General features: G+C 47.7%; 2 protein-coding genes across 2 annotated transcripts in view; both read right to left on the reverse strand.

The window, feature by feature from the left end:
• Positions 1-18,866: 18,866 nt before the first annotated feature.
• Positions 18,867-19,349, reverse strand: LOC6602402 (putative glycine-rich cell wall structural protein 1). The gene has a single exon (XM_002027337.2). The coding sequence runs from the start codon at positions 19,331-19,333 to the stop codon at positions 19,001-19,003; it is 333 nt and encodes a 110-aa protein (XP_002027373.2). The 5' UTR covers positions 19,334-19,349; the 3' UTR covers positions 18,867-19,000.
• Positions 19,350-19,358: 9 nt separating this feature from the next.
• Positions 19,359-25,874, reverse strand: part of LOC6602341 (frizzled-2) — a 60,665-nt gene continuing 54,149 nt past the window's right edge. The window contains exon 4 of the mRNA XM_026992727.1: positions 19,359-21,689. Coding sequence (XP_026848528.1) covers positions 19,361-21,466 — 2,106 coding nt within the window. The 5' untranslated portion in view covers positions 21,467-21,689 and the 3' untranslated portion in view covers positions 19,359-19,360. The remainder of the gene's footprint in view (positions 21,690-25,874) is intronic.

Here is a 25,874-nt window from a genome sequence, read left to right on the forward strand (position 1 = left end):
CAACATCTCGACCTCGAAAATGAGGCCGATTTTTGGCAATTTTAATGATGTAACCATCATGATTTTTTGCGAAAATCGTGATGAAATGAATGTCCTTATTTCCGATAACAGTCGAGTGACAGGACTCGCCCCATCCCGAAAAGACATGCCGCACGCCGATCGGCCGCTGTATTGCAGAGATATAGCGTGCAGAAGAGACCAGTATCTCAAAGATACGCAAGCCCAACTCTTCGTAATGCTATATTTCAGTCAAAGATGGCCAGTTCGGGGGAGGACCTACTCTCCCAGGATCGTGAGGATCCAGACTGTCGATCGGCGTCAACATCTCGACCTCGAAAATGAGGCCGATTTTTGGCAATTTTAATGATGTAACCATCATGATTTTTTGCGAAAATCGTGATGAAATGAATGTCCTTATTTCCGATAACAGTCGAGTGGCAGGACTCGCCCCATCCCGAAAAGACATGCCGCACGCCGATCGGCCGCTGTATTGCAGAGATATAGCGTGCAGAAGAGACCAGTATCTCAAAGATACGCAAGCCCAACTCTTCGGAATGCTATATTTCAGTCAAATAGGGCCAGATCGGGGGAGGACCTACTCTCCCAGGATCGTGATCATCCAGACTGTCGATCGGCGTCAACATCTCGACCTCGAAAATGAGGCCGATTTTTGGCAATTTTAATGATGTAACCATCATGATTTTTTGCGAAAATCGTGATGAAATGAATGTCCTTATTTCCGATAACAGTCGAGTGACAGGACTCGCCCCATCCCGAAAAGACATGCCGCACGCCGATCGGCCGCTGTATTGCAGAGATATAGCGTGCAGAAGAGACCAGTATCTCAAAGATACGCAAGCCCAACTCTTCGGAATGCTATATTTCAGTCAAATAGGGCCAGATCGGGGGAGGACCTACTCTCCCAGGATCGTGATCATCCAGACTGTCGATCGGCGTCAACATCTCGACCTCGAAAATGAGGCCGATTTTTGGCAATTTTAATGATGTAACCATCATGATTTTTTGCGAAAATCGTGATGAAATGAATGTCCTTATTTCCGATAACAGTCGAGTGGCAGGACTCGCCCCATCCCGAAAAGACATGCCGCACGCCGATCGGCCGCTGTATTGCAGACATATAGCGTGCAGAAGAGACCAGTATCTCAAAGATACGCAAGCCCAACTCTTCGGAATGCTATATTTCAGTCAAATAGGGCCAGATCGGGGGAGGACCTACTCTCCCAGGATCGTGATCATCCAGACTGTCGATCGGCGTCAACATCTCGACCTCGAAAATGAGGCCGATTTTTGGCAATTTTAATGATGTAACCATCATGATTTTTTGCGAAAATCGTGATGAAATGAATGTCCTTATTTCCGATGACAGTCGATTGGCAGGACTCGCCCCATCCCGAAAAGACATGCCGCACGCCGATCGGCCGCTGTATTGCAGAGATATAGCGTGCAGAAGAGACCAGTATCTCAAAGATACGCATATCCAACTCTTCGGAATGCTATATTTCAGTCAAATAGGGCCAGATCGGGGGAGGACCTACTCTCCCAGGATCGTGATCGTCCAGACTGTCGATCGGCATCAAAATCTCGACCTCGAAAATGAGGCCGATTTTTGGCAATTTTAATGATGTAACCATCATGATTTTTTGCGAAAATCGTGATGAAATGAATGTCCTTATTTCCGATGACAGTCGATTGGCAGGACTCGCCCCATCCCGAAAAGACATGCCGCACGCCGATCGGCCGCTGTATTGCAGAGATATAGCGTGCAGAAGAGACCAGTATCTCAAAGATACGCATATCCAACTCTTCGGAATGCTATATTTCAGTCAAATAGGGCCAGATCGGGGGAGGACCTACTCTCCCAGGATCGTGATCGTCCAGACTGTCGATCGGCATCAAAATCTCGACCTCGAAAATGAGGCCGATTTTTGGCAATTTTAATGATGTAACCATCATGATTTTTTGCGAAAATCGTGATGAAATGAATGTCCTTATTTCCGATGACAGTCGATTGGCAGGACTCGCCCCATCCCGAAAAGACATGCCGCACGCCTATCGGCCGCTGTATTGCAGAGATATAGCGTGCAGAAGATACCAGTATTTCAAAGATACGCAAATTCAAACCTTCGGAATGCTATATTTCAGGCAAATAGGGCCAGATCGGGGGAGGACCTACATTCCCAGGATCGTGAGGATCCAGACTGTCGATCGGCGTCAAAGTCTCGACCTCGAAAATGAGGCCGATTTTTGGCAATTTTAATGATGTAACCATCATGATTTTTTGCGAAAATCGTTATGAAACGGATGTCCTTTTTTCCGATGACAGTCGATTGGCAGGACTCGCCCCATCCCGAAAAGACATGCCGCACGCCGATCAGCTGCTGGTTTGAAGAGATATAGCGTGCAGAAGATACCAGTATCTCAAAGATTCGCAAACCCAACTCTTCGGAATGCTATATTTCAGTCAAATAGGGCCAGATCGGGGGAGGACCTACTCTCCCAGGATCGTGAGGATCCAGACTGTCGATCGGCGTCAAAGTCTCGACCTCGAAAATGAGGCCGATTTTTGGCAATTTTAATGATGTAACCATCATGATTTTTTGCGAAAATCGTGATGAAATGAATGTCCTTATTTCCGATGACAGTCGATTGGCAGGACTCGCCCCATCCCGAAAAGACATGCCGCACGCCGATCGGCCGCTGTATTGCAGAGATATAGCGTGCAGAAGATACCAGTATCTCAAAGATACGCAAACCCAACTCTTCGGAATGCTATATTTCAGTCAAATAGGGCCAGATCGGGGGAGGACCTACTCTCCCAGGATCGTGAGGATCCAGACTGTCGATCGGCGTCAAAGTCTCGACCTCGAAAATGAGGCCGATTTTTGGCAATTTTAATGATGTAACCATCATGATTTTTTGCGAAAATCGTGATGAAATGAATGTCCTTATTTCCGATGACAGTCGATTGGCAGGACTCGCCCCATCCCGAAAAGACATGCCACACGCCGATCGGCCGCTTTATTGCAGAGATATAGCGTGCAGAAGATACCAGTATTTCAAAGATACGCAAATTCAAACCTTCGGAATGCTGTATTTCAGTCAAATAGGGCCAGATCGGGGGAGGACCTACTCTCCCAGGATCGTGAGGATCCAGACTGTCGATCGGCGTCAACATCTCGACCTCGAAAATGAGGCCGATTTTTGGCAATTTTAATGATGTAACCATCATGATTTTTTGCGAAAATCGTGATGAAATGAATGTCCTTATTTCCGATGACAGTCGATTGGCAGGACTCGCCCCATCCCGAAAAGACATGCCGCACGCCGATCGGCCGCTGTATTGCAGAGATATAGCGTGCAGAAGATACCAGTATTTCAAAGATACGCAAATTCAAACCTTCGGAATGCTATATTTCAGGCAAATAGGGCCAGATCGGGGGAGGACCTACTCTCCCAGGATCGTACTCACTAGGACTCTCACTCGGCATGATGATTGATCATGAATTTGTGCGAAAGTCGTGATGAAATGGATATCAGGGCAATCGATGTTACCCACTGGACAAAGATCTGAGCAGCAATGGTCCTTCTGCGAACTTTCTGGATTAGATCCCAGACTCTTCGGCTGTGGCTTTCGGCTGAAGCCCATTCATACAACGCCGAATCAAGCGATGGGCTACAGCTTCAAAACGCGTAAGTGAATCAGTATATAATTGTGGACATATTTTAAAATATATCTTCCTTCACAGAGGACTTATGTACCCTACGCCTTTCCTCAAACCGAGTCGTGTCCGATTTCCCCCCGCCAGACGGAGACCTATCCAAGCATTAGCGAGGCGTATTGGAGACAGACCGAGTCCTATCCCAGCCAGACAGAATCGTATCCCAGCAGGATAGAAGTGCACAACTACAAGATCCGAGCCTAGCAAGCCATCGTCATCCTTCGACCTGGCCATCGATAACAAGGACTTTAACTCTGGCAACCAATAGAGGGGCTACGCGGGCTAAAGGACTCTAGACAGATCTCGTTATTGTTAGGTTTAGGGATATATAGTAGTATAGTATACGGATATAGTAGATAAAATTGTCTATTTGTACTAAGCTAAGTTTTGATGAATAAAACTATTGAAAAATCATCCTTGCTGTATTCTGTATCGGAGAAAATATCCGATTACAAAAAGGCGTGGGGCGCGCAGATTGGTACACAAATGGCGGAATAAACGATTTTTTTTGATTGGGGAAAAGGGCCTTGATCCTTAATAAGGACTCCATTAATTTAGGGACATTTTTTCGATCACAGGAAGCCATCGCACGCCCAGATCGGCCCACAAATTGCGCATAAAACTAAATATGTATGGTAGAGGTTGTTGGAGTCCTTACCGAAGGCTCAAGGATATTCTTCTGATCACGGCGGACCATGGCACGCCCCGATCAGACCACAAATAAGAGAGAAAACAAGATATACATGTCTAGAGCAAATATCCTTGATCCTTGGTCCTTGATAAGGGCTCCGTCAAATCAAGGACATTTTTCCAATCATAGGAAGCTGTAGCACGTCGCAATCGGGCCACAAATAAGGGAGAAAACAAGATATACATGTCTAGAGCAAATATCCTTGATCCTTGGTCCTTGATAAGGAATTCTTTAGATAAAGGAAGCTATTCCGAACCCAGGAAGCCATCGCACTTCATGATCGGGCCTCAAATAACGAAGAAAACAACAAAAGTTGTTGTTGTCAATTGGTATACAATAATCGCAAAAAATGTTGCATACTTTTGGGGTTTTGCAAAATGGCGGGAAACAATTTTAAAACAGCAGCGACCTTCTACAGATTTCTGTTCGCCTGGTATCCCAGATCTGAAATTCTCGTTTTTCTCCATTTGAGCGGACGCAATTGGAAAGTTGTTGTTGTTGTACAACAATTGACAACAACAACTTTTGTTGTTTTCTTCGTTATTTGAGGCCCGATCATGAAGTGCGATGGCTTCCTGGGCTCGGAATAGCTTCCTTTATCTAAAGCATTCCTTATCAAGGACCAAGGATCAAGGATATTTGCTCTAGACATGTATATCTTGTTTTCTCTCTTATTTGTGGTCTGATCGGGGCGTGCCATGGTCCGCCGTGATCAGAAGAATATCCTTGAGCCTTCGGTAAGGACTCCAACAACCTCTACCATACATATTTAGTTTTATGCGCAATTTGTGGGCCGATCTGGGCGTGCGATGGCTTCCTGTGATCGAAAAAATGTCCCTAAATTAATGGAGTCCTTATTAAGGATCAAGGCCCTTTTCCCCAATCAAAAAAAATCGTTTATTCCGCCATTTGTGTACCAATCTGGGCGCCCCACGCCTTTTTGTAATCGGATATTTTCTCCGATACAGAATACAGCAAGGATGATTTTTCAATAGTTTTATTCATCAAAACTTAGCTTAGTACAAATAGACAATTTTATCTACTATATATCCGTATACTATACTACTATATATCCCTAAACCTAACAATAACGAGATCTGTCTAGAGTCCTTTAGCCCGCGTAGCCCCTCTATTGGTTGCCAGAGTTAAAGTCCTTGTTATCGATGGCCAGGTCGAAGGATGACGATGGCTTGCTAGGCTCGGATCTTGTAGTTGTGCACTTCTATCCTGCTGGGATACGATTCTGTCTGGCTGGGATAGGACTCGGTCTGTCTCCAATACGCCTCGCTAATGCTTGGATAGGTCTCCGTCTGGCGGGGGGAAATCGGACACGACTCGGTTTGAGGAAAGGCGTAGGGTACATAAGTCCTCTGTGAAGGAAGATATATTTTAAAATATGTCCACAATTATATACTGATTCACTTACGCGTTTTGAAGCTGTAGCCCATCGCTTGATTCGGCGTTGTATGAATGGGCTTCAGCCGAAAGCCACAGCCGAAGAGTCTGGGATCTAATCCAGAAAGTTCGCAGAAGGACCATTGCTGCTCAGATCTTTGTCCAGTGGGTAACATCGATTGCCCTGATATCCATTTCATCACGACTTTCGCACAAATTCATGATCAATCATCATGCCGAGTGAGAGTCCTAGTGAGTACGATCCTGGGAGAGTAGGTCCTCCCCCGATCTGGCCCTATTTGCCTGAAATATAGCATTCCGAAGGTTTGAATTTGCGTATCTTTGAAATACTGGTATCTTCTGCACGCTATATCTCTGCAATACAGCGGCCGATCGGCGTGCGGCATGTCTTTTCGGGATGGGGCGAGTCCTGCCAATCGACTGTCATCGGAAATAAGGACATTCATTTCATCACGATTTTCGCAAAAAATCATGATGGTTACATCATTGAAATTGCCAAAAATCGGCCTCATTTTCGAGGTCGAAATTTTGATGCCGATCGACAGTCTGGACGATCACGATCCTGGAAGAGTAAGTCCTCCCCCGATCTGGCCCTATTTGACTGAAATATAGCATTCCGAAGGTTTGAATTTGCGTATCTTTGAAATACTGGTATCTTCTGCACGCTATATCTCTGCAATACAGCGGCCGATCGGCGTGCGGCATGTCTTTTCGGGATGGGGCGAGTCCTGCCAATCGACTGTCATCGGAAATAAGGACATTCATTTCATCACGATTTTCGCAAAAAATCATGATGGTTACATCATTAAAATTGCCAAAAATCGGCCTCATTTTCGAGGTCGAGATTTTGATGCCGATCGACAGTCTGGACGATCACGATCCTGGGAGAGTAGGTCCTCCCCCGATCTGGCCCTATTTGACTGAAATATAGCATTCCGAAGAGTTGGATTTGTGTATCTTTGAGATACTGGTATCTTCTGCACGCTATATCTCTGCAATACAGCGGCCGATCGGCGTGTGGCATGTCTTTTCGGGATGGGGCGAGTCCTGCCAATCGACTGTCATCGGAAATAAGGACATTCATTTCATCACGATTTTCGCAAAAAATCATGATGGTTACATCATTAAAATTGCCAAAAATCGGCCTCATTTTCGAGGTCGAGATTTTGATGCCGATCGACAGTCTGGACGATCACGATCCTGGGAGAGTAGGTCCTCCCCCGATCTGGCCCTATTTGACTGAAATATTGCATTCCGAAGAGTTGGATTTGTGTATCTTTGAGATACTGGTATCTTCTGCACGCTATATCTCTGCAATACAGCGGCCGATCGGCGTGCGGCATGTCTTTTCGGGATGGGGCGAGTCCTGCCAATCGACTGTCATCGGAAATAAGGACATCCGTTTCATAACGATTTTCGCAAAAAATCATGATGGTTACATAATTAAAATTGCCAAAAATCGGCCTCATTTTCGAGGTCGAGATTTTGACGCCGATCGACAGTCTGGATCCTCACGATCCTGGGAGAGTAGGTCCTCCCCCGATCTGGCCCTATTTGACTGAAATATAGCATTCCGAAGAGTTGGATTTGTGTATCTTTGAGATACTGGTATCTTCTGCACGCTATATCTCTGCAATACAGCGGCCGATCGGCGTGTGGCATGTCTTTTCGGGATGGGGCGAGTCCTGCCAATCGACTGTCATCGGAAATAAGGACATTCATTTCATCACGATTTTCGCAAAAAATCATGATGGTTACATCATTAAAATTGCCAAAAATCGGCCTCATTTTCGAGGTCGAGATTTTGACGCCGATCGACAGTCTGGATCCTCACGATCCTGGGAGAGTAGGTCCTCCCCCGATCTGGCCCTATTTGACTGAAATATAGCATTCCGAAGAGTTGGATTTGTGTATCTTTGAGATACTGGTATCTTCTGCACGCTATATCTCTGCAATACAGCGGCCGATCGGCGTGCGGCATGTCTTTTCGGGATGGGGCGAGTCCTGCCAATCGACTGTCATCGGAAATAAGGACATTCATTTCATCACGATCTTCGCAAAAAATCCTGATGGTTACATCATTAAAATGGCCAAAAATCGGCATCATTTTCGATGTCGAGATTTTTGAGATCATGATGGTTACATCATTAAAATTGCCAAAAATCGGCCTCAATTTCGAGGTCGAGATTTTGATGCCGATCGACAGTCTGGACGATCACGATCCTGGGAGAGTAGGTCCTCCCCCGATCTGGCCCTATTTGACTGAAATATAGCATTCCGAAGAGTTGGATTTGTGTATCTTTGAGATACTGGTATCTTCTGCACGCTATATCTCTGCAATACAGCGGCCGATCGGCGTGTGGCATGTCTTTTCGGGATGGGGCGAGTCCTGCCAATCGACTGTCATCGGAAATAAGGACATTCATTTCATCACGATTTTCGCAAAAAATCATGATGGTTACATCATTAAAATTGCCAAAAATCGGCCTCAATTTCGAGGTCGAGATTTTGATGCCGATCGACAGTCTGGACGATCACGATCCTGGGAGACTAGGTCCTCCCCCGATCTGGCCCTATTTGACTGAAATATTGCATTCCGAAGAGTTGGATTTGCGTATCTTTGAGATACTGGTCTCTTCTGCACGCTATATCTCTGCAATACAGCGGCCGATCGGCGTGCGGCATGTCTTTTCGGGATGGGGCGAGTCCTGCCAATCGACTGTCATCGGAAATAAGGACATTCATTTCATCACGATTTTCGCAAAAAATCATGATGGTTACATCATTAAAATTGCCAAAAATCGGCCTCATTTTCGAGGTCGAGACTTTGACGCCGATCGACAGTCTGGATCCTCACGATCCTGGGAGAGTAGGTCCTCCCCCGATCTGGCCCTATTTGACTGAAATATTGCATTCCGAAGAGTTGGATTTGCGTATCTTTGAGATACTGGTCTCTTCTGCACGCTATATCTCTGCAATACAGCGGCCGATCGGCGTGCGGCATGTCTTTTCGGGATGGGGCGAGTCCTGCCACTCGACTGTCATCGGAAAAAAGGACATCCGTTTCGTCACGATTGTCGCAAAAATCATGATGGTTACATCATTAAAATTGCCAAAAATCGGCATCATTTTCGATGTCGAGATTTTGATGCCGATCGACAGTCTGGATCCTCACGATCCTGGGAGAGTAGGTCCTCCCCCGATCTGGCCCTATTTGACTGAAATATAGCATTCCGAAGGTTTGAATTTGCGTATCTTTGAGATACTGGTCTCTTCTGCACGCTATATCTCTGCAATACAGCGGCCGATCGGCGTGCGGCATGTCTTTTCGGGATGGGGCGAGTCCTGCCAATCGACTGTGATCGGAAAAGGACATCCGTTTCATAACGATTTTCGCAAAAAATCATGATGGTTACATCATTAAAATTGCCAAAAATCGGCATCATTTTCGATGTCGAGATTTTGACGCCGATCGACAGTCTGGATCCTCACGATCCTGGGAGAGTAGGTCCTCCCCCGATCTGGCCCTATTTGACTGAAATATAGCATTCCGAAGAGTTGGGTTTGCGTATCTTTGAGATACTGGTATCTTCTGCACGCTATATCTCTGCAATACAGCGGCCGATCGGCGTGCGGCATGTCTTTTCGGGATGGGGCGAGTCCTGCCAATCGACTGTCATCGGAAATAAGGACATCCGTTTCATAACGATTTTCGCAAAAAATCATGATGGTTACATCATTAAAATTGCCAAAAATCGGCCTCATTTTCGAGGTCGAGATTTTGATGCCGATCGACAGTCTGGATCCTCACGATCCTGGGAGAGAAGGTCCTCCCCCGATCTGGCCCTATTTGACTGAAATATAGCATTCCGAAGAGTTGGATTTGTGTATCTTTGAGATACTGGTATCTTCTGCACGCTATATCTCTGCAATACAGCGGCCGATCGGCGTGCGGCATGTCTTTTCGGGATGGGGCGAGTCCTGCCAATCGACTGTCATCGGAAATAAGGACATTCATTTCATCACGATTTTCGCAAAAAATCATGATGGTTACATCATTAAAATTGCCAAAAATCGGCCTCATTTTCGAGGTCGAGATGTTGACGCCGATCGACAGTCTGGATCCTCACGATCCTGGGAGAGTAGGTCCTCCCCCGATCTGGCCCTATTTGACTGAAATATAGCATTCCGAAGAGTTGGATTTGCGTATCTTTGAGATACTGGTATCTTCTTCACGCTATATCTCTGCAATACAGCGGCCGATCGGCGTGTGGCATGTCTTTTCGGGATGGGGCGAGTCCTGCCAATCGACTGTCATCGGAAATAAGGACATTCATTTCATCACGATTTTCGCAAAAAATCATGATGGTTACATCATTAAAATTGCCAAAAATCGGCCTCATTTTCGAGGTCGAGATTTTGATGCCGATCGACAGTCTGGACGATCACGATCCTGGGAGAGTAGGTCCTCCCCCGATCTGGCCCTATTTGACAGAAATATAGCATTCCGAAGAGTTGGATTTGCGTATCTTTGAGATACTGGTCTCTTCTGCACGCTATATCTCTTCAAACCAGCAGCTGATCGGCGTGCGGCATGTCTTTTCGGGATGGGGCGAGTCCTGCCAATCGACTGTCATCGGAAAAAAGGACATCCGTTTCATAACTATTTTCGCAAAAAATCATGATGGTTACATCATTGAAATTGCCAAAAATCGGCCTCATTTTCGAGGTCGAGATTTTGATGCCGATCGACAGTCTGGACGATCACGATCCTGGGAGAGTAGGTCCTCCCCCGATCTGGCCCTATTTGACTGAAATATTGCATTCCGAAGAGTTGGATTTGTGTATCTTTGAGATACTGGTATCTTCTGCACGCTATATCTCTGCAATACAGCGGCCGATCGGCGTGCGGCATGTCTTTTCGGGATGGGGCGAGTCCTGCCAATCGACTGTCATCGGAAATAAGGACATCCGTTTCATAACGATTTTCGCAAAAAATCATGATGGTTACATCATTAAAATTGCCAAAAATCGGCCTCATTTTCGAGGTCGAGATTTTGATGCCGATCGACAGTCTGGACGATCACGATCCTGGGAGAGTAGGTCCTCCCCCGATCTGGCCCTATTTGACTGAAATATTGCATTCCGAAGAGTTGGATTTGTGTATCTTTGAGATACTGGTATCTTCTGCACGCTATATCTCTGCAATACAGCGGCCGATCGGCGTGTGGCATGTCTTTTCGGGATGGGGCGAGTCCTGCCAATCGACTGTCATCGGAAATAAGGACATTCATTTCATCACGATTTTCGCAAAAAATCATGATGGTTACATCATTAAAATTGCCAAAAATCGGCCTCATTTTCGAGGTCGAGATGTTGACGCCGATCGACAGTCTGGATCCTCACGATCCTGGGAGAGTAGGTCCTCCCCCGATCTGGCCCTATTTGACTGAAATATAGCATTCCGAAGAGTTGGATTTGCGTATCTTTGAGATACTGGTATCTTCTTCACGCTATATCTCTGCAATACAGCGGCCGATCGGCGTGTGGCATGTCTTTTCGGGATGGGGCGAGTCCTGCCAATCGACTGTCATCGGAAATAAGGACATTCATTTCATCACGATTTTCGCAAAATATCATGATGGTTACATCATTGAAATTGCCAAAAATCGGCCTCATTTTCGAGGTCGAGATTTTGATGCCGATCGACAGTCTGGACGATCACGATCCTGGGAGAGTAGGTCCTCCCCCGATCTGGCCCTATTTGACTGAAATATTGCATTCCGAAGAGTTGGATTTGTGTATCTTTGAGATACTGGTATCTTCTGCACGCTATATCTCTGCAATACAGCGGCCGATCGGCGTGCGGCATGTCTTTTCGGGATGGGGCGAGTCCTGCCAATCGACTGTCATCGGAAATAAGGACATCCGTTTCATAACGATTTTCGCAAAAAATCATGATGGTTACATCATTAAAATTGCCAAAAATCGGCCTCATTTTCGAGGTCGAGATTTTGACGCCGATCGACAGTCTGGACGATCACGATCCTGGGAGAGTAGGTCCTCCCCCGATCTGGCCCTATTTGACTGAAATATTGCATTCCGAAGAGTTGGATTTGTGTATCTTTGAGATACTGGTATCTTCTGCACGCTATATCTCTGCAATACAGCGGCCGATCGGCGTGTGGCATGTCTTTTCGGGATGGGGCGAGTCCTGCCAATCGACTGTCATCGGAAAAAAGGACATTCATTTCATCACGATTTTCGCAAAAAATCATGATGGTTACATCATTAAAATTGCCAAAAATCGGCCTCATTTTCGAGGTCGAGATTTTGACGCCGATCGACAGTCTGGACGATCACGATCCTGGGAGAGTAGGTCCTCCCCCGATCTGGCCCTATTTGACTGAAATATAGCATTCCGAAGAGTTGGATTTGCGTATCTTTGAGATACTGGTCTCTTCTGCACGCTATATCTCTTCAAACCAGCAGCTGATCGGCGTGCGGCATGTCTTTTCGGGATGGGGCGAGTCCTGCCAATCGACTGTCATCGGAAATAAGGACATTCATTTCATCACGATTTTCGCAAAAAATCATGATGGTTACATCATTAAAATTGCCAAAAATCGGCCTCATTTTCGAGGTCGAGATTTTGACGCCGATCGACAGTCTGGACGATCACGATCCTGGGAGAGTAGGTCCTCCCCCGATCTGGCCCTATTTGACTGAAATATTGCATTCCGAAGAGTTGGATTTGCGTATCTTTGAGATACTGGTATCTTCTGCACGCTATATCTCTTCAAACCAGCAGCTGATCGGCGTGTGGCATGTCTTTTCGGGATGGGGCGAGTCCTGCCAATCGACTGTCATCGGAAATAAGGACATCCGTTTCATAACGATTTTCGCAAAAAATCATGATGGTTACATCATTAAAATTGCCAAAAATCGGCCTCATTTTCGAGGTCGAGATTTTGACGCCGATCGACAGTCTGGACGATCACGATCCTGGGAGAGTAGGTCCTCCCCCGATCTGGCCCTATTTGACTGAAATATAGCATTCCGAAGAGTTGGGTTTGCGTATCTTTGAGATACTGGTATCTTCTGCACGCTATATCTCTGCAATACAGCGGCCGATCGGCGTGCGGCATGTCTTTTCGGGATGGGGCGAGTCCTGCCAATCGACTGTCATCGGAAATAAGGACATTCATTTCATCACGATTTTCGCAAAAAATCATGATGGTTACATCATTAAAATTGCCAAAAATCGGCCTCATTTTCGAGGTCGAGATGTTGACGCCGATCGACAGTCTGGATCCTCACGATCCTGGGAGAGTAGGTCCTCCCCCGATCTGGCCCTATTTGACTGAAATATAGCATTCCGAAGAGTTGGATTTGTGTATCTTTGAGATACTGGTATCTTCTGCACGCTATATCTCTGCAATACAGCGGCCGATCGGCGTGCGGCATGTCTTTTCGGGATGGGGCGAGTCCTGCCAATCGACTGTCATCGGAAATAAGGACATTCATTTCATCACGATTTTCGCAAAAAATCATGATGGTTACATCATTAAAATTGCCAAAAATCGGCCTCATTTTCGAGGTCGAGATGTTGACGCCGATCGACAGTCTGGATCCTCACGATCCTGGGAGAGTAGGTCCTCCCCCGATCTGGCCCTATTTGACAGAAATATAGCATTCCGAAGAGTTGGATTTGCGTATCTTTGAGATACTGGTCTCTTCTGCACGCTATATCTCTTCAAACCAGCAGCTGATCGGCGTGCGGCATGTCTTTTCGGGATGGGGCGAGTCCTGCCAATCGACTGTCATCGGAAATAAGGACATTCATTTCATCACGATTTTCGCAAAAAATCATGATGGTTACATCATTAAAATTGCCAAAAATCGGCCTCATTTTCGAGGTCGAGATGTTGACGCCGATCGACAGTCTGGATCCTCACGATCCTGGGAGAGTAGGTCCTCCCCCGATCTGGCCCTATTTGACAGAAATATAGCATTCCGAAGAGTTGGATTTGCGTATCTTTGAGATACTGGTATCTTCTGCACGCTATATCTCTGCAATACAGCGGCCGATCGGCGTGTGGCATGTCTTTTCGGGATGGGGCGAGTCCTGCCAATCGACTGTCATCGGAAATAAGGACATTCATTTCATCACGATTTTCGCAAAAAATCATGATGGTTACATCATTGAAATTGCCAAAAATCGGCCTCATTTTCGAGGTCGAGATTTTGATGCCGATCGACAGTCTGGACGATCACGATCCTGGGAGAGTAGGTCCTCCCCCGATCTGGCCCTATTTGCCTGAAATATAGCATTCCGAAGAGTTGGATTTGCGTATCTTTGAGATACTGGTATCTTCTGCACGCTATATCTCTGCAATACAGCGGCCGATCGGCGTGCGGCATGTCTTTTCGGGATGGGGCGAGTCCTGCCAATCGACTGTCATCGGAAATAAGGACATCCGTTTCATAACGATTTTCGCAAAAAATCATGATGGTTACATCATTAAAATTCCCAAAAATCGGCATCATTTTCGATGTCGAGATTTTGACGCCGATCGACAGTCTGGATCCTCACGATCCTGGGAGTGTAGGTCCTCCCCCGATCTGGCCCTATTTGACAGAAATATAGCATTCCGAAGAGTTGGATTTGCGTATCTTTGAGATACTGGTCTCTTCTGCACGCTATATCTCTGCAATACAGCGGCCGATCGGCGTGTGGCATGTCTTTTCGGGATGGGGCGAGTCCTGCCAATCGACTGTCATCGGAAATAAGGACATTCATTTCATCACGATTTTCGCAAAAAATCATGATGGTTACATCATTAAAATTGCCAAAAATCGGCCTCATTTTCGAGGTCGAGATTTTGATGCCGATCGACAGTCTGGACGATCACGATCCTGGGAGAGTAGGTCCTCCCCCGATCTGGCCCTATTTGACTGAAATATAGCATTCCGAAGAGTTGGATTTGTGTATCTTTGAGATACTGGTATCTTCTGCACGCTATATCTCTGCAATACAGCGGCCGATCGGCGTGCGGCATGTCTTTTCGGGATGGGGCGAGTCCTGCCAATCGACTGTCATCGGAAAAAAGGACATCCGTTTCATAACGATTTTCGCAAAAAATCATGATGGTTACATCATTAAAATTGCCAAAAATCGGCCTCATTTTCGAGGTCGAGATTTTGATGCCGATCGACAGTCTGGACGATCACGATCCTGGGAGAGTAGGTCCTCCCCCGATCTGGCCCTATTTGACTGAAATATAGCATTCCGAAGAGTTGGATTTGTGTATCTTTGAGATACTGGTATCTTCTGCACGCTATATCTCTGCAATACAGCGGCCGATCGGCGTGCGGCATGTCTTTTCGGGATGGGGCGAGTCCTGCCAATCGACTGTCATCGGAAATAAGGACATTCATTTCATCACGATTTTCGCAAAAAATCATGATGGTTACATCATTAAAATTGCCAAAAATCGGCCTCATTTTCGAGGTCGAGATTTTGATGCCGATTGACAGTCGGCAGCGTCACGGTCCTGGGAGACGATTTTCTCCGATAAATATGATTCACTGCGTACTGCATAGCTCCTGCATTTACCCTCCTATCGGGGCAAGCCACGCTTCCTCGCAGTCGCGAGTATTTCCGATCGCTTGAAGGCATCAAGGACAATCAGGATTGCCTATCTAAGGCTCACGAAAATACATGCCCCGGCCAGATTGGCATCTGAATAGCCCCCACATACACAGCGTACAGAGAAAGGCCCCCTTGATTGAAACGTCTCTAGCTCCAGCTTCCCCCATTATCCATTCCATTCCATCCATCCGCTGACCAGGGCCATCCGCTGACTGGCCATTTGAGGCAATCAATTGATTTCTGGGCCCATTGTCGTAAAAAGAAACTGCACATCTTATGCTGTTAAATTTTATTTTAAATGGTTTTTCTTTTTCAATTACAAATGTATTTAATATTATTGTTGTTTGTTGTTGCTGCTGCTGCTGTTTCGTATATTCGGTTGTGTTAACGCATTTGATACTCGACTTTTCGTATTGTTGTTGGTGTTGTTGTTGCTGGTGTTGTCAATTTACAACATCGCTTCGTGCTGGTTTTGATTTATATATTGTATCTTTAAAATGCTTTTCGTTTTGTATATAGAATTTGTTTTTGGTTTTTTTTTGGTTTTTTGGGTTTTTTGGTTTTTATTTATTATTAAACATTTCACAAAATACAATTCACAACTACACTTGACGTCAAGTTTCTGGTTTCTGTGTAACTTCAACTAATCGATCAATCACCGTTCCTCCTATTCCTATCCTTCTATCCCTTCCGCTCAGCATTATCCTTGCTTTAAAATCCACGCCAGTGTGAAATATTTTCGCTTATAGGTTGCCTTTTTATTAAAATTAAAAAATCGTATACATTCGCAAATTGCAATCAATTTCATCGGTTCATCAATTTAGTAAATGAATTTTCAATCACAAAAAATCAACGGAAACTGTTTCGAGTCGAGTCGCTTAAACTGAATAATATTTGCATGAATTATTTTTTACATTCTGCCTTACATTTCATTTGGTTTGGTTTTTATACCATTTACGTATATTCGTTACACTCTTTAGCCTTTAATATTTTTGTATTTGTTTGTTGTTGTTGTATTTATTAATAGATAAAAGCGTTTGCTATTTACGCCTCAAACTAAAGTGGGAAAAAGCGTCCAATGGGAGGCCCCGAGTTCCCAGGAAACTAAACTAAAACTAAAACTAAACTAAACGCTACTAGCTAGCAATATTTCTTTAAGCTTATTAACAACATCAAATAGTACGCATAAATTTGGTATCTGGTAATGCTATGGATCCGTCCTCCGTCGTGTTCAATATTTATAATATGTATATTAAACATTATACATACGTCGTGTAGAGAAATTTGCTAATTAATGTTTACTCGTTTTTTTGTTTTTTTTGTGTTTGGTTTTGGTTTTGGTTTTGGTTTCTGCGCTTTTGTTTGCTTAACTTGGAGAGCTTCGTTTTAATGATACGTATAAGTGTCGAGGGATTCTCTTGTAAATGCTAAAAATCAATAACAATCCAAACGAGAAGTAATAACAAAAACAAATAACGAATAAGGCAAAGCTGAAAGAACAAATTTACTTACTTTTCATGCATAAGAAACTGAACTGAAATCAATGGAAAAACAAACTGAAAACTTAAGTATTTTTATGTGTTTTTTTTTGTGGTTTTTATTACAGCTTTTGCATATTTTTCCTCTTGTTTATGGATATAGTTATAGTTATAGTTGCTAAAAAAAAACATTACACACATACATATTGTAGTTGTTGCTATATCATATAATTTATACTCGTAATTTAAACGTCTCCTTCCGTCCTTCCTTCCATGTTTCCTTCCTTTTGTTTCGTATGTGAAATGGTTTGAAATGCCAACAGTTAAATTGTCGCTTTTACCATAAAATTACACATACAAATATACATGTATTGTATGCAATAATATATATGTATGTATATATAAATATTAAGTTTAAATACAATAGTTTTTAATGCTTGATAGATATATTTTTGTTTGCTTTTGCTTTTCCTTTTTTCTTATTTTTTCTTCCGTTTCGTTTACGACTAAGATTACAATTTAATTTTAATACTCTTAGATATATAAATGTTTAGCTTTATACAATTTTTATTTTTGCTTGCTTTTTTAAATGCAAAAAAATGCCCTGCTTTCGGCTGCAAATATTGGCAATTTGTATATATATATATATATAGATATATATGTATTTTTAAGGGGTAAACGGGGCTGTGGCTGGGGCTGTGGGTTGTTGTAAAAATTAAATTCAATTTTTGAGCTTAAATGCAGAGTTGCTTTTGATGCTTGAAATGCAATTTCTATTTTAGTTTCAGGGATTCATGCGTCTCATCTCATCTCATCTCGTATCGTATCGTATCTCAACGACTCGTCTCTTCTCGTCACAAAAAAAATGTTTCGTTTACAAACTATGCGGCGTTTTTCGAAAAAAAAAAATACTATGTACAAAATCTAGTGTTGGGTAATGGCTTAAGGGTTAGATTAAATAATTTACAAATGGTATCTGGCAACACTGTTGCGCTTTTGCCCACGCTCTTTGATAATGCGACAACCCTGAAATCGCGACATTATTTTTAATATGTATTTCTACGTTCATTCGAAAGGGTTTTATCTGTTTTTGTTTTTGTTTTTTGTTTTTTGTTTTTCATTTAGTTTTAGTTTACGTTTACGTTTCTGTGTTTAGGTTAAGGTTAATAGTTTAGTTAGTTTGATTAAAAGTTAGTTGTAATTTCGAAATATGGCTCGTGGCTCTGACTTGGCAGTGTTTGTGTGTGTGTGTGTGTGTGTGTGGGGCAGAGTGTGCTACTACTCGAAATTCTCCATTCCATCGTTCCAATCATTCGCCCCCGCATCGTATCGTATCGTATGTTCCTTCTAAATTGTTTTTTTGTTGCTGTTCTTTGCATTTCTCAGTCTATTTCGTTGAAGAAAGTGTTCGTGGATGGGATGGGCCAGAAGAAAGGCTTGTGTATAAATAATTAGGAATAGGAAAGTAGTTTTCGACTATGGTAGGGATGGAACAGACCGCGCGACTGGTTCTGGATTTGATCTTCGTTTTGGCTCGACTTTCTGTTTCTGTTTCCGTTTCTGCTTCGGTTTCTCTTCGTTCACGCTGCTCTCGTCTGCTATCGCTGGCTATCGCTGGCTATCGACCATCGACTATCTCCTTTCGGTTATCGGCTATATCGATGACAAAGGTCTTTGGACTAGAATCTTATGCAGAATGTTGCTCATTTTGTTGCGTTTTCCTTTTGCCTCCGTCCACAAAAAACAAACTACAGGCTACATGAATTAATATGGCAATTGCTTCAAACCTTTCTTTTTTTTTTCTTTTTCTTTGCGAACGAGAGAGAGAAAGTGTGTGGGTGTGTGTGTGTCTGTGTGTTCGAGGAGACTACATACGTGTGTGAGAGTGACAGACAGACAGACAGACAGACAGACAGACAGACAGTGAGACAGAGAGGGTGAGGAGTGAGTGAAAGGATCCTTACAGCTGACTGAAGCTGCTCGTCGAGACCCAGTGCGTGGTGTCCGGGCGTACCATTAACTATATGGGACCGTAGTCGCTCAACGCCTGCCCCGGATGCTGGGATCCGGGACCGCCGGGCAGTGTCACCACGACGGACACGGCCCTCGAGTCAATCACCGAACCGGGGGCTGTGCTCTGTCCACCGCCGCCGCCACCGCCACCCACACCCACCACACCGCCATTGCCATTGCCGTAGATATTGCCGGGGGCGCCGCCATTGGGGCCGCCGCCGTGCATCAAGCTGCCAGGAGGAGCTCCCATGCCAACCGTACTGTTGCTCATGCCCGTGCCGTGTCCGCCCAGCACGCTGCCGCCGCCAATGGTGCTGCCGCCGCCGCCACCACCGCCCATGGTTGAAGCTCCTCCCGACTCTCCATGTCATACGTGGCTGGCCGCCGGCTGCTTGAGAACATGGTGGTGCAGATGGTGGTGGCTGGTGCTGGCCACCGAGGCGCCGCCGGCCTGTGTGTAGGGCGTGGCCAGCAGCGATCCGGCCGCCGAGCCAACGGGCATGCCCATCCCGGATCCGGCGTACGGGTGTGGAATGGGCGGACGCTGCTTAATCAGCGCCTGATTGGCTCCAGTGCGATCGGGCGCCCCGAACAAGCGGCGCCAGAAGCGGCGCCAGCTCTCCAGAGTCTTGCCGGACCAGATCCACACGCCGGAGGTGATGCCCACGGCCAGGGCCATGAAGTACTTGAGCATCAGCACCGAGTAGAGGGGCTTCCGGCCGGGGCCCTTCACCTGGGCGCAGGGACAGGCCAGCGCCTTGATCCAATCCTCGAAGTAGGCGGCCTCGTACAGATAGCAGCCGATCACGATGGTGGCCGGGACCGTGTACAGCACCGAGAAGATGCCGATGCGGATCATCAGCTTCTCCAGCTTGTCGGCCTTGACGCCGGCGCCCACGCCGCCCTGCTGCTTGATCACCGATCGAATGCGGAAGAGCGACACGAAGCCGGCCATCAGGAAGGTCGTGCCGATCACCAGGTAGACGAAGAGCGGGCCCAGCACGAACTTCTTCAGGTGGTCGGGATTGAGGTTGCCCACGTAGCAGATGCCCAGAATGGGGTCGCCGTCGACGGCGGAGAGCAGGAGCACGGCCACCGACTGGACGGTGGGGAAGAGCCAGGCGGCCAGATGGAAGTACTGCGAGTGCTTGGTGATCGCCTCGTTGCCCCACTTGAGGCCGGCGGCCAGGAACCAGGTGAGGCTGAGGATCACCCACCAGATGGAGGAGGCCATGCCGAAGAAGTAGGTCAGCAGGAAGACCAGCGTGCACGAGTGCGGACCGGTGGAGCTCTCCTTGAGCAGGTGGCCGTCGCAGGCGATCTCCTCGTTCTGCAGGAAGTTGCGCGACAGGTAGCCGACGGCCACCATGAAGTAGCAGGCCGAGAGGAAGACAATGGGCCGCTCGGGGTACTTAAACCTTTCGGTGTCGATGATGAATGTGGTTAGGGTCATGAGGGTGCTGCAGAAGCACAGGCCCGACCACAGGGCGATCCAGAGGCCGGCGAAGTCCTTTTCGTCGTTGCTGAAGAACGGCCCCTTGCACGGAATGGCGCAGTTTGGAACGCCGGCGATCCTTTGGACAGTCAGGTTCATGTACCAGTGATGGTGCCGCATGGGCGACTGCTGCAGGAGCTGCTCCTTCCCCAGGGAGATTAGCGGCGACTGGCACGAGCACGCGCACTCTTTTCCGCTTGCCTTTTCCCCTTGGGGATTTTGGCAGTTTTTTGAATTCCTTCCGCGGCACTTGCTCGACGTCGACGATCCGCCCGAGCTGCCGCCGCCGCCGCCGCCGGAGCTGCCGCCCTGCTTGCGCTTGCCGCCCGATCCGCCCGAGCCGCTGCCGGCTCCGCCCGATCCGCCGCCGCTGCTGCCGCCGCTGCCGCCCGCCTCCGTGTACGAGGGCTGCTCCATGCACAGGTTGTCCGGGTCGCCGTGCAGCGGCAGGTGCTCGCAGGCCATCCGCTCGGGCCACTCGAAGCTGTACTGCTGCATGATGGGGGCGCAGCCGGAGCGGGCCCGCTCGCAGACGCTGCGGCAGACGGGCAGCGGCTTGTGGTAGTCCTCCAGGCAGATCGGCGTGTACATGCTGCACAGGAAGAACTTGAGGTCCGGCGAGCACTTGATCTCCACCAGGGGCCAGAACTGGTGCACCTCCAGGCCCGCCTCGTCCTGCGTCTCGTGGTTCATTTCGTTGGGAAACGACGTCATATTGTAGCCGATGCCCCGGCACATGGGTATCGTGATCTCCTCGCAGCGCGAGTTCGGGTCCTTCGGTATGGCCGGCACTCCGTAGCCGCCCGGCGCGGGGCTCACGTCCATCCCGTGGGAGCCCATGCCCATGCCCATGCCCATGCCCATGCCGTGGTCGGGACTGTGCTGCGGACTGTCCGGCAGGGCCCGGCCGCCAGAGCTGAGGCAGAGGACCAGTCCTAGCCCTAGGACGAGTCCTGCCACTCGGTTCTGGCACTTCATCTCTTCTGCTCTGTGGCTTCGCTGAGCTCTCTGTAAGCTTCTCAGTCGAGTTCTTCTTTCGCGCTCCTCTGGGTGGCTCCTACTCGGCGTACTCTCTCTTCCCTTCTCTGGCGGAGGGGCTGGCGGGGAAATGAATGCGTGTGCAAAGCAGACTCTCAGATTCTCTTCGTCTCTTCTGGCGTCAGCGTCAAATCGTCAACGCTCGACAAACGGCCTGGCCTAGCTGCAAAGACAAAAGATACAGAGATACAATTAGTACGGGCTTCGGAGGGGTATCCTTGAGTGCTTAGCTCCAAGACCTGATCTATTCGAGGGCCAACTCTCAACTGATTTATAGACCACAAAGCTCTCCACTACCAGAGAGCGGCCTGGGTGGAGGAGGCGTCGACAAGTTGTTCACCAAATGCCTCTTTCCTGTGGAGAGCGAGGGCTCTCTGCCTCCCTCTCTCTGTCGTGGGCTTCATTTGTTTCAATTGAGCGGCGTCGAGGCGAACACTTGGACATGTCGTCCGATGTCACATGTCAACCAGTGCCCCCCTCCGCCCGCCTCGTGGCTGCTGCAACCCTTGCAGGGAGCTCTCTCCCTCTCTCTCTCTCTCTCTCTCCCTCTCTGGAGGCGCATCAATCAAAATCAGTGATTTTTATTAAATTTGACGCCGTCTGCTGGTCAGAGCCGGAATGGAAATGGAGAGTGGAGTAAACTGCATCCCATGGCTGATCAAAGTGTTTGCCCAGAAAAAGGGTGTGAAATGCTGCTGATGGATGAGTGGATGAGTGAATGGGCAACGGGCAATGGGCAATGGGATGTGATGAGGCAGAAATTAATTCAAGACAATTGCTCACTTGAAGCATCAGTGCGAATGGAGGAGGAGGAGGTGCAGCAGCAGGAGGAGGAGGAGGAGGAGGAGCAGCAGGAGCAGGCACCTTTCTTTTGTTTTCTGCGAGTACGTGTATCTGCTATCTGCTATCTGCTATCTGCTATCCGTAACCTGGACATCCAAGACAAGACATGATATCCCCAGCAGTTCAGCTCAGTTTGTGGTAAACCCTAAAACGAGGGGTGGGTCAGGGGGCAGGGAGAGATACCCCAAATTGACAGCTGGACAGCCAGTGCTCGAGTGAAGGGCAATTTAAGCAGAGCTTCTGTTCAAAGTCACGAAATGTATCTACAAGATACACGGGCACAAGCACAGTTTTAAGCAAGTGTCAAGTGACATACATATTTGTGGCTCTTGCGGTCAGAGTGTCTCAGTTTCAGCATCCCCCAACAGCCCCCCAGCAGCCCCCCAGCAGCCCCTTTTCTTGCGTGTGGTCCACAGCTGCCGCTGGACGGGTATCCCCTTTAAAGGGGTGGAGGAGCTTTAGACCAACAAGCTGCCCCGCTTGGAAAAACTGTCAACAGCAGCTGCAAGGCTGGCCCTTCCCCCCTCCCCCACCCCCTTTGATGGTTGCCTTCCATGGGCTTCTATGCCATGGAAAAGTCCTTTCATTGTTTCTGATTTACCGAATGAATGACATTTTAATTAATAACATTTTGTGTGTGTGTGTGCTGGGTGCTTCCCCCCCCCCCCCACACTCTGGTAGCACCCCCGAAAGAGCCCCTGCTTTCGGAGTGAAACATTTTTCGTGTTCAAATGTTTGCCAAGCACTTGAAAATAATTAAGTAAATACGCAGGAAAATGGGAAATGGCTGATGGGGGTTGTTGCTGCCCAACTTGGAGCCCAAGTGCGGCTGTTGTTGTTGATTACCGCTTGAGGATTGATGGGCAGGAGGCAGGAGGCAGACGGCAGGCGGCAGGAGGGTAGCGCCAAAAATAAACGTTGAAATTCAATATCGAAATGTGGGCAGGCATCGCATCGGCTCGGATCGGATCGGATCGGATCGGATCGGTTTGGTTCGGTTCGGGTGGAATCGTGAGAAATAATGCCAGGCGCGCGCGTGCTCCCTGCGTCCGATATCGATTACCGACGGGCGGGGGCGGGTGGCAGGGTTAAGGCAATGTCCCCGCCCTCTGGCCACCCGTTTCGATCACTTCTCAAGGATAGCCCTTCCAAAGGATCCATTGGATCCTTCCACGCCCAAGCAAAGGCAACTGGCTTTCAGGGTACCGGAAATTCCATTGTTTTTTGGCAGCCTCTTGCTGCAGCTTTCCCTTCGAGTGGACCCAAAATTAGACCTGGGCGACAAATGGAAAAAACGGGCCAAGAGTCGAATTGGTTTTGTCCAAACGAAAATCATATCCGACCCAAAAACGACAGACGGAAGAGGGGGAAAACCCATATCGGGCGGGGTTGCACCACCGCCACGTAGCACCAGTGGAAAGGCCACGTTTTCACAACGGGTTTCACATTTGGCCAGCCAGCGGTGGCAGTGGCAGTGGCCAAGTGTCCAAGAACAACATGCTCATGTTATTACAACGAGTCAAGTGGCAGTGGCAGGAGGGGCACGAGAGGCAGCATCGGCATCAGGGATCGGCCCTGATACGGATTATTCTGCAGCAGCTACGTGGGGCAGGGGCAGGGGCAGAGGCAGGGGCATGTTCATGGGAAATGGCCTGGAAATAATAGCAAACGTGCCACACTCTCTCTCTCTCTCTCTCTCTCTCTCTCTGTTTTTGTGTGGCGAAGAGCAGAAGATGCATAAATATTATTTTTAATAGAGAAAAATGTCTCAAGTGGCGGTGACGAATGGATCTCCACGGATCTCTCCACGGATCTGCCTCTGAGTCTCTCTCGAGTGGTGGCCAAATGTTTATTTGTGGCTTAATGTTTGTTTAATGATTTGTTGTTTCTCTCCCTCTCCCTCTCCCTCTCTTCCTCCTTCTTTGTCCACTCTTCTGCGGCGGAATATTTAGTGCAGACTCATATTGTTTATTTAATTGTTAACAAGCGTGGAGCGGCGGAGCGGCTCGGGGGGGCACAAAGCTCGTTACGAGTTACAAATTATTATTATTGAAGGAAAAACGCATAACGAAAAGCCAAAAGGCAATGCCAATACGGCGATACAGCGATACAGCGATACCAATACCAATCGCCTTTTTGCCAGCTCATGGCGCGGCGCGGCGTGGCCAAGAGGGGCTCCGTGGGGCTCTGTGGGGCTCTGTGGGGCTCTAGAATTTATACAAAATCACGATGCCAACAAGTCTCAACGATGTTTGCTCTCTCCCTCCCTCCCTCTCTCCCTCTCTCTCTCTCTGCCTCGCCTCGACACGGCAACAGGCTTAGAGACCTGGCTGCCTCTTGGCCATGTTTGCCAAAGACTTGACGCACAGACTAGAGAGAGAGAGGGAAAGAGAGAGGGAGAGAGAGGAGCAGCGGTAGATCTCTGCCGATCTGCAGAGTGCGTGCCGCAGCCACAACTGGAAATTGGTGAATGGCTCTGCGCTTCAATGCACTAAAGAGGTCGCAACAGCAGCATGAGGCATGCAGCATGCAGCATGCAGCATGCACCATGCAGGCAGGCAGCGGAAGCTGTGTCCAAAGTTGGTAGCGCGACAACAAGACAACATCCCAGACATGCAACGGCGACAACTGCTGCTGCTGCAACCTGGCTGTGGGACTGTGCGACTGTGTGGCAGTGAGGCAGCGAGGCAGTGACTGTGTTTTAATTAAACACACTAACAAGTGGCCAGAAGGGGCACAGTCATGTGGCAAGTGTTGTTCGGCGCAGAAAGTACAGTTGCGCCACGCAGCGGCAGTGCCCAGAGCTGTGTGTGTCGTGGGTGCCTCAAGTCTCAAAACCAATTTCCCCGTGCATTCTTCATGCCACAAAGGCCAACAACGAAATACACAAAAACAAGAGAATAGAGAGACATTGTCGGGGCAGAGAAGGGTTAATGCTGATGAGCAATTAACCCAAACAATCACCACAGCGAGAGAGAGGGAGAGGCAGCCTCCTCTTGGGCTTTCTGCAACGTCAAAGGGAATGCTAATCGAATGCTTATCGCCGCCACAATCCCATGGCCAATCAATCAATCAATCAATCAATCGAAGAGGCCGGGAGGGCGATGTCTTCATACACAAAACGGCTCCAAATCGTTCGCTGAGCAGCAAAAAACCAAAGGAAACCAATTCGTCCAAAAAAAAGTTGAAAAAAATTCCCCGCAAAGCACTTAAACTTTTCTATGTCCCTGCCTCTTGCCTCTTGGCAACCGCCCCCGCCCCCGACGCCGCCCCGGCTGCATCCATCACACAAAGAAGCGTTGAAGCAGCAGCAACAAACTCCAGAAGGGCTCGCACAGGTGCAACAGTGGTCGGGAGCCATGGAGCTCCTCCCCGTTGGCCTTGGCAAAGGCAAACCGCGAAAATCAATTGAAAAACTCGCCGTGAAAAGCTGGAAAACAGCCACCGACCAAAAGCGGCGACGAAGGGGAGGAGCAGCAGGCGGGCAGCAGGAAGGAGCAGCAGA

Source organism: Drosophila persimilis, unplaced genomic scaffold (genome assembly GCF_003286085.1).
Source record: "Drosophila persimilis strain 14011-0111.01,24,50 unplaced genomic scaffold, DperRS2 tig00000780-arrow-arrow-pilon, whole genome shotgun sequence".
Classification (NCBI taxonomy): Eukaryota; Metazoa; Arthropoda; class Insecta; order Diptera; family Drosophilidae; genus Drosophila; species Drosophila persimilis.

What these genes read in the sequence shown, in the direction of transcription:
- LOC6602402 (XM_002027337.2), bottom strand. Translation starts at nt 19,333, where the DNA reads ATGGGCGGTGGTGGCGGCGGCGGCAGCACCATTGGCGGCGGCAGCGTG.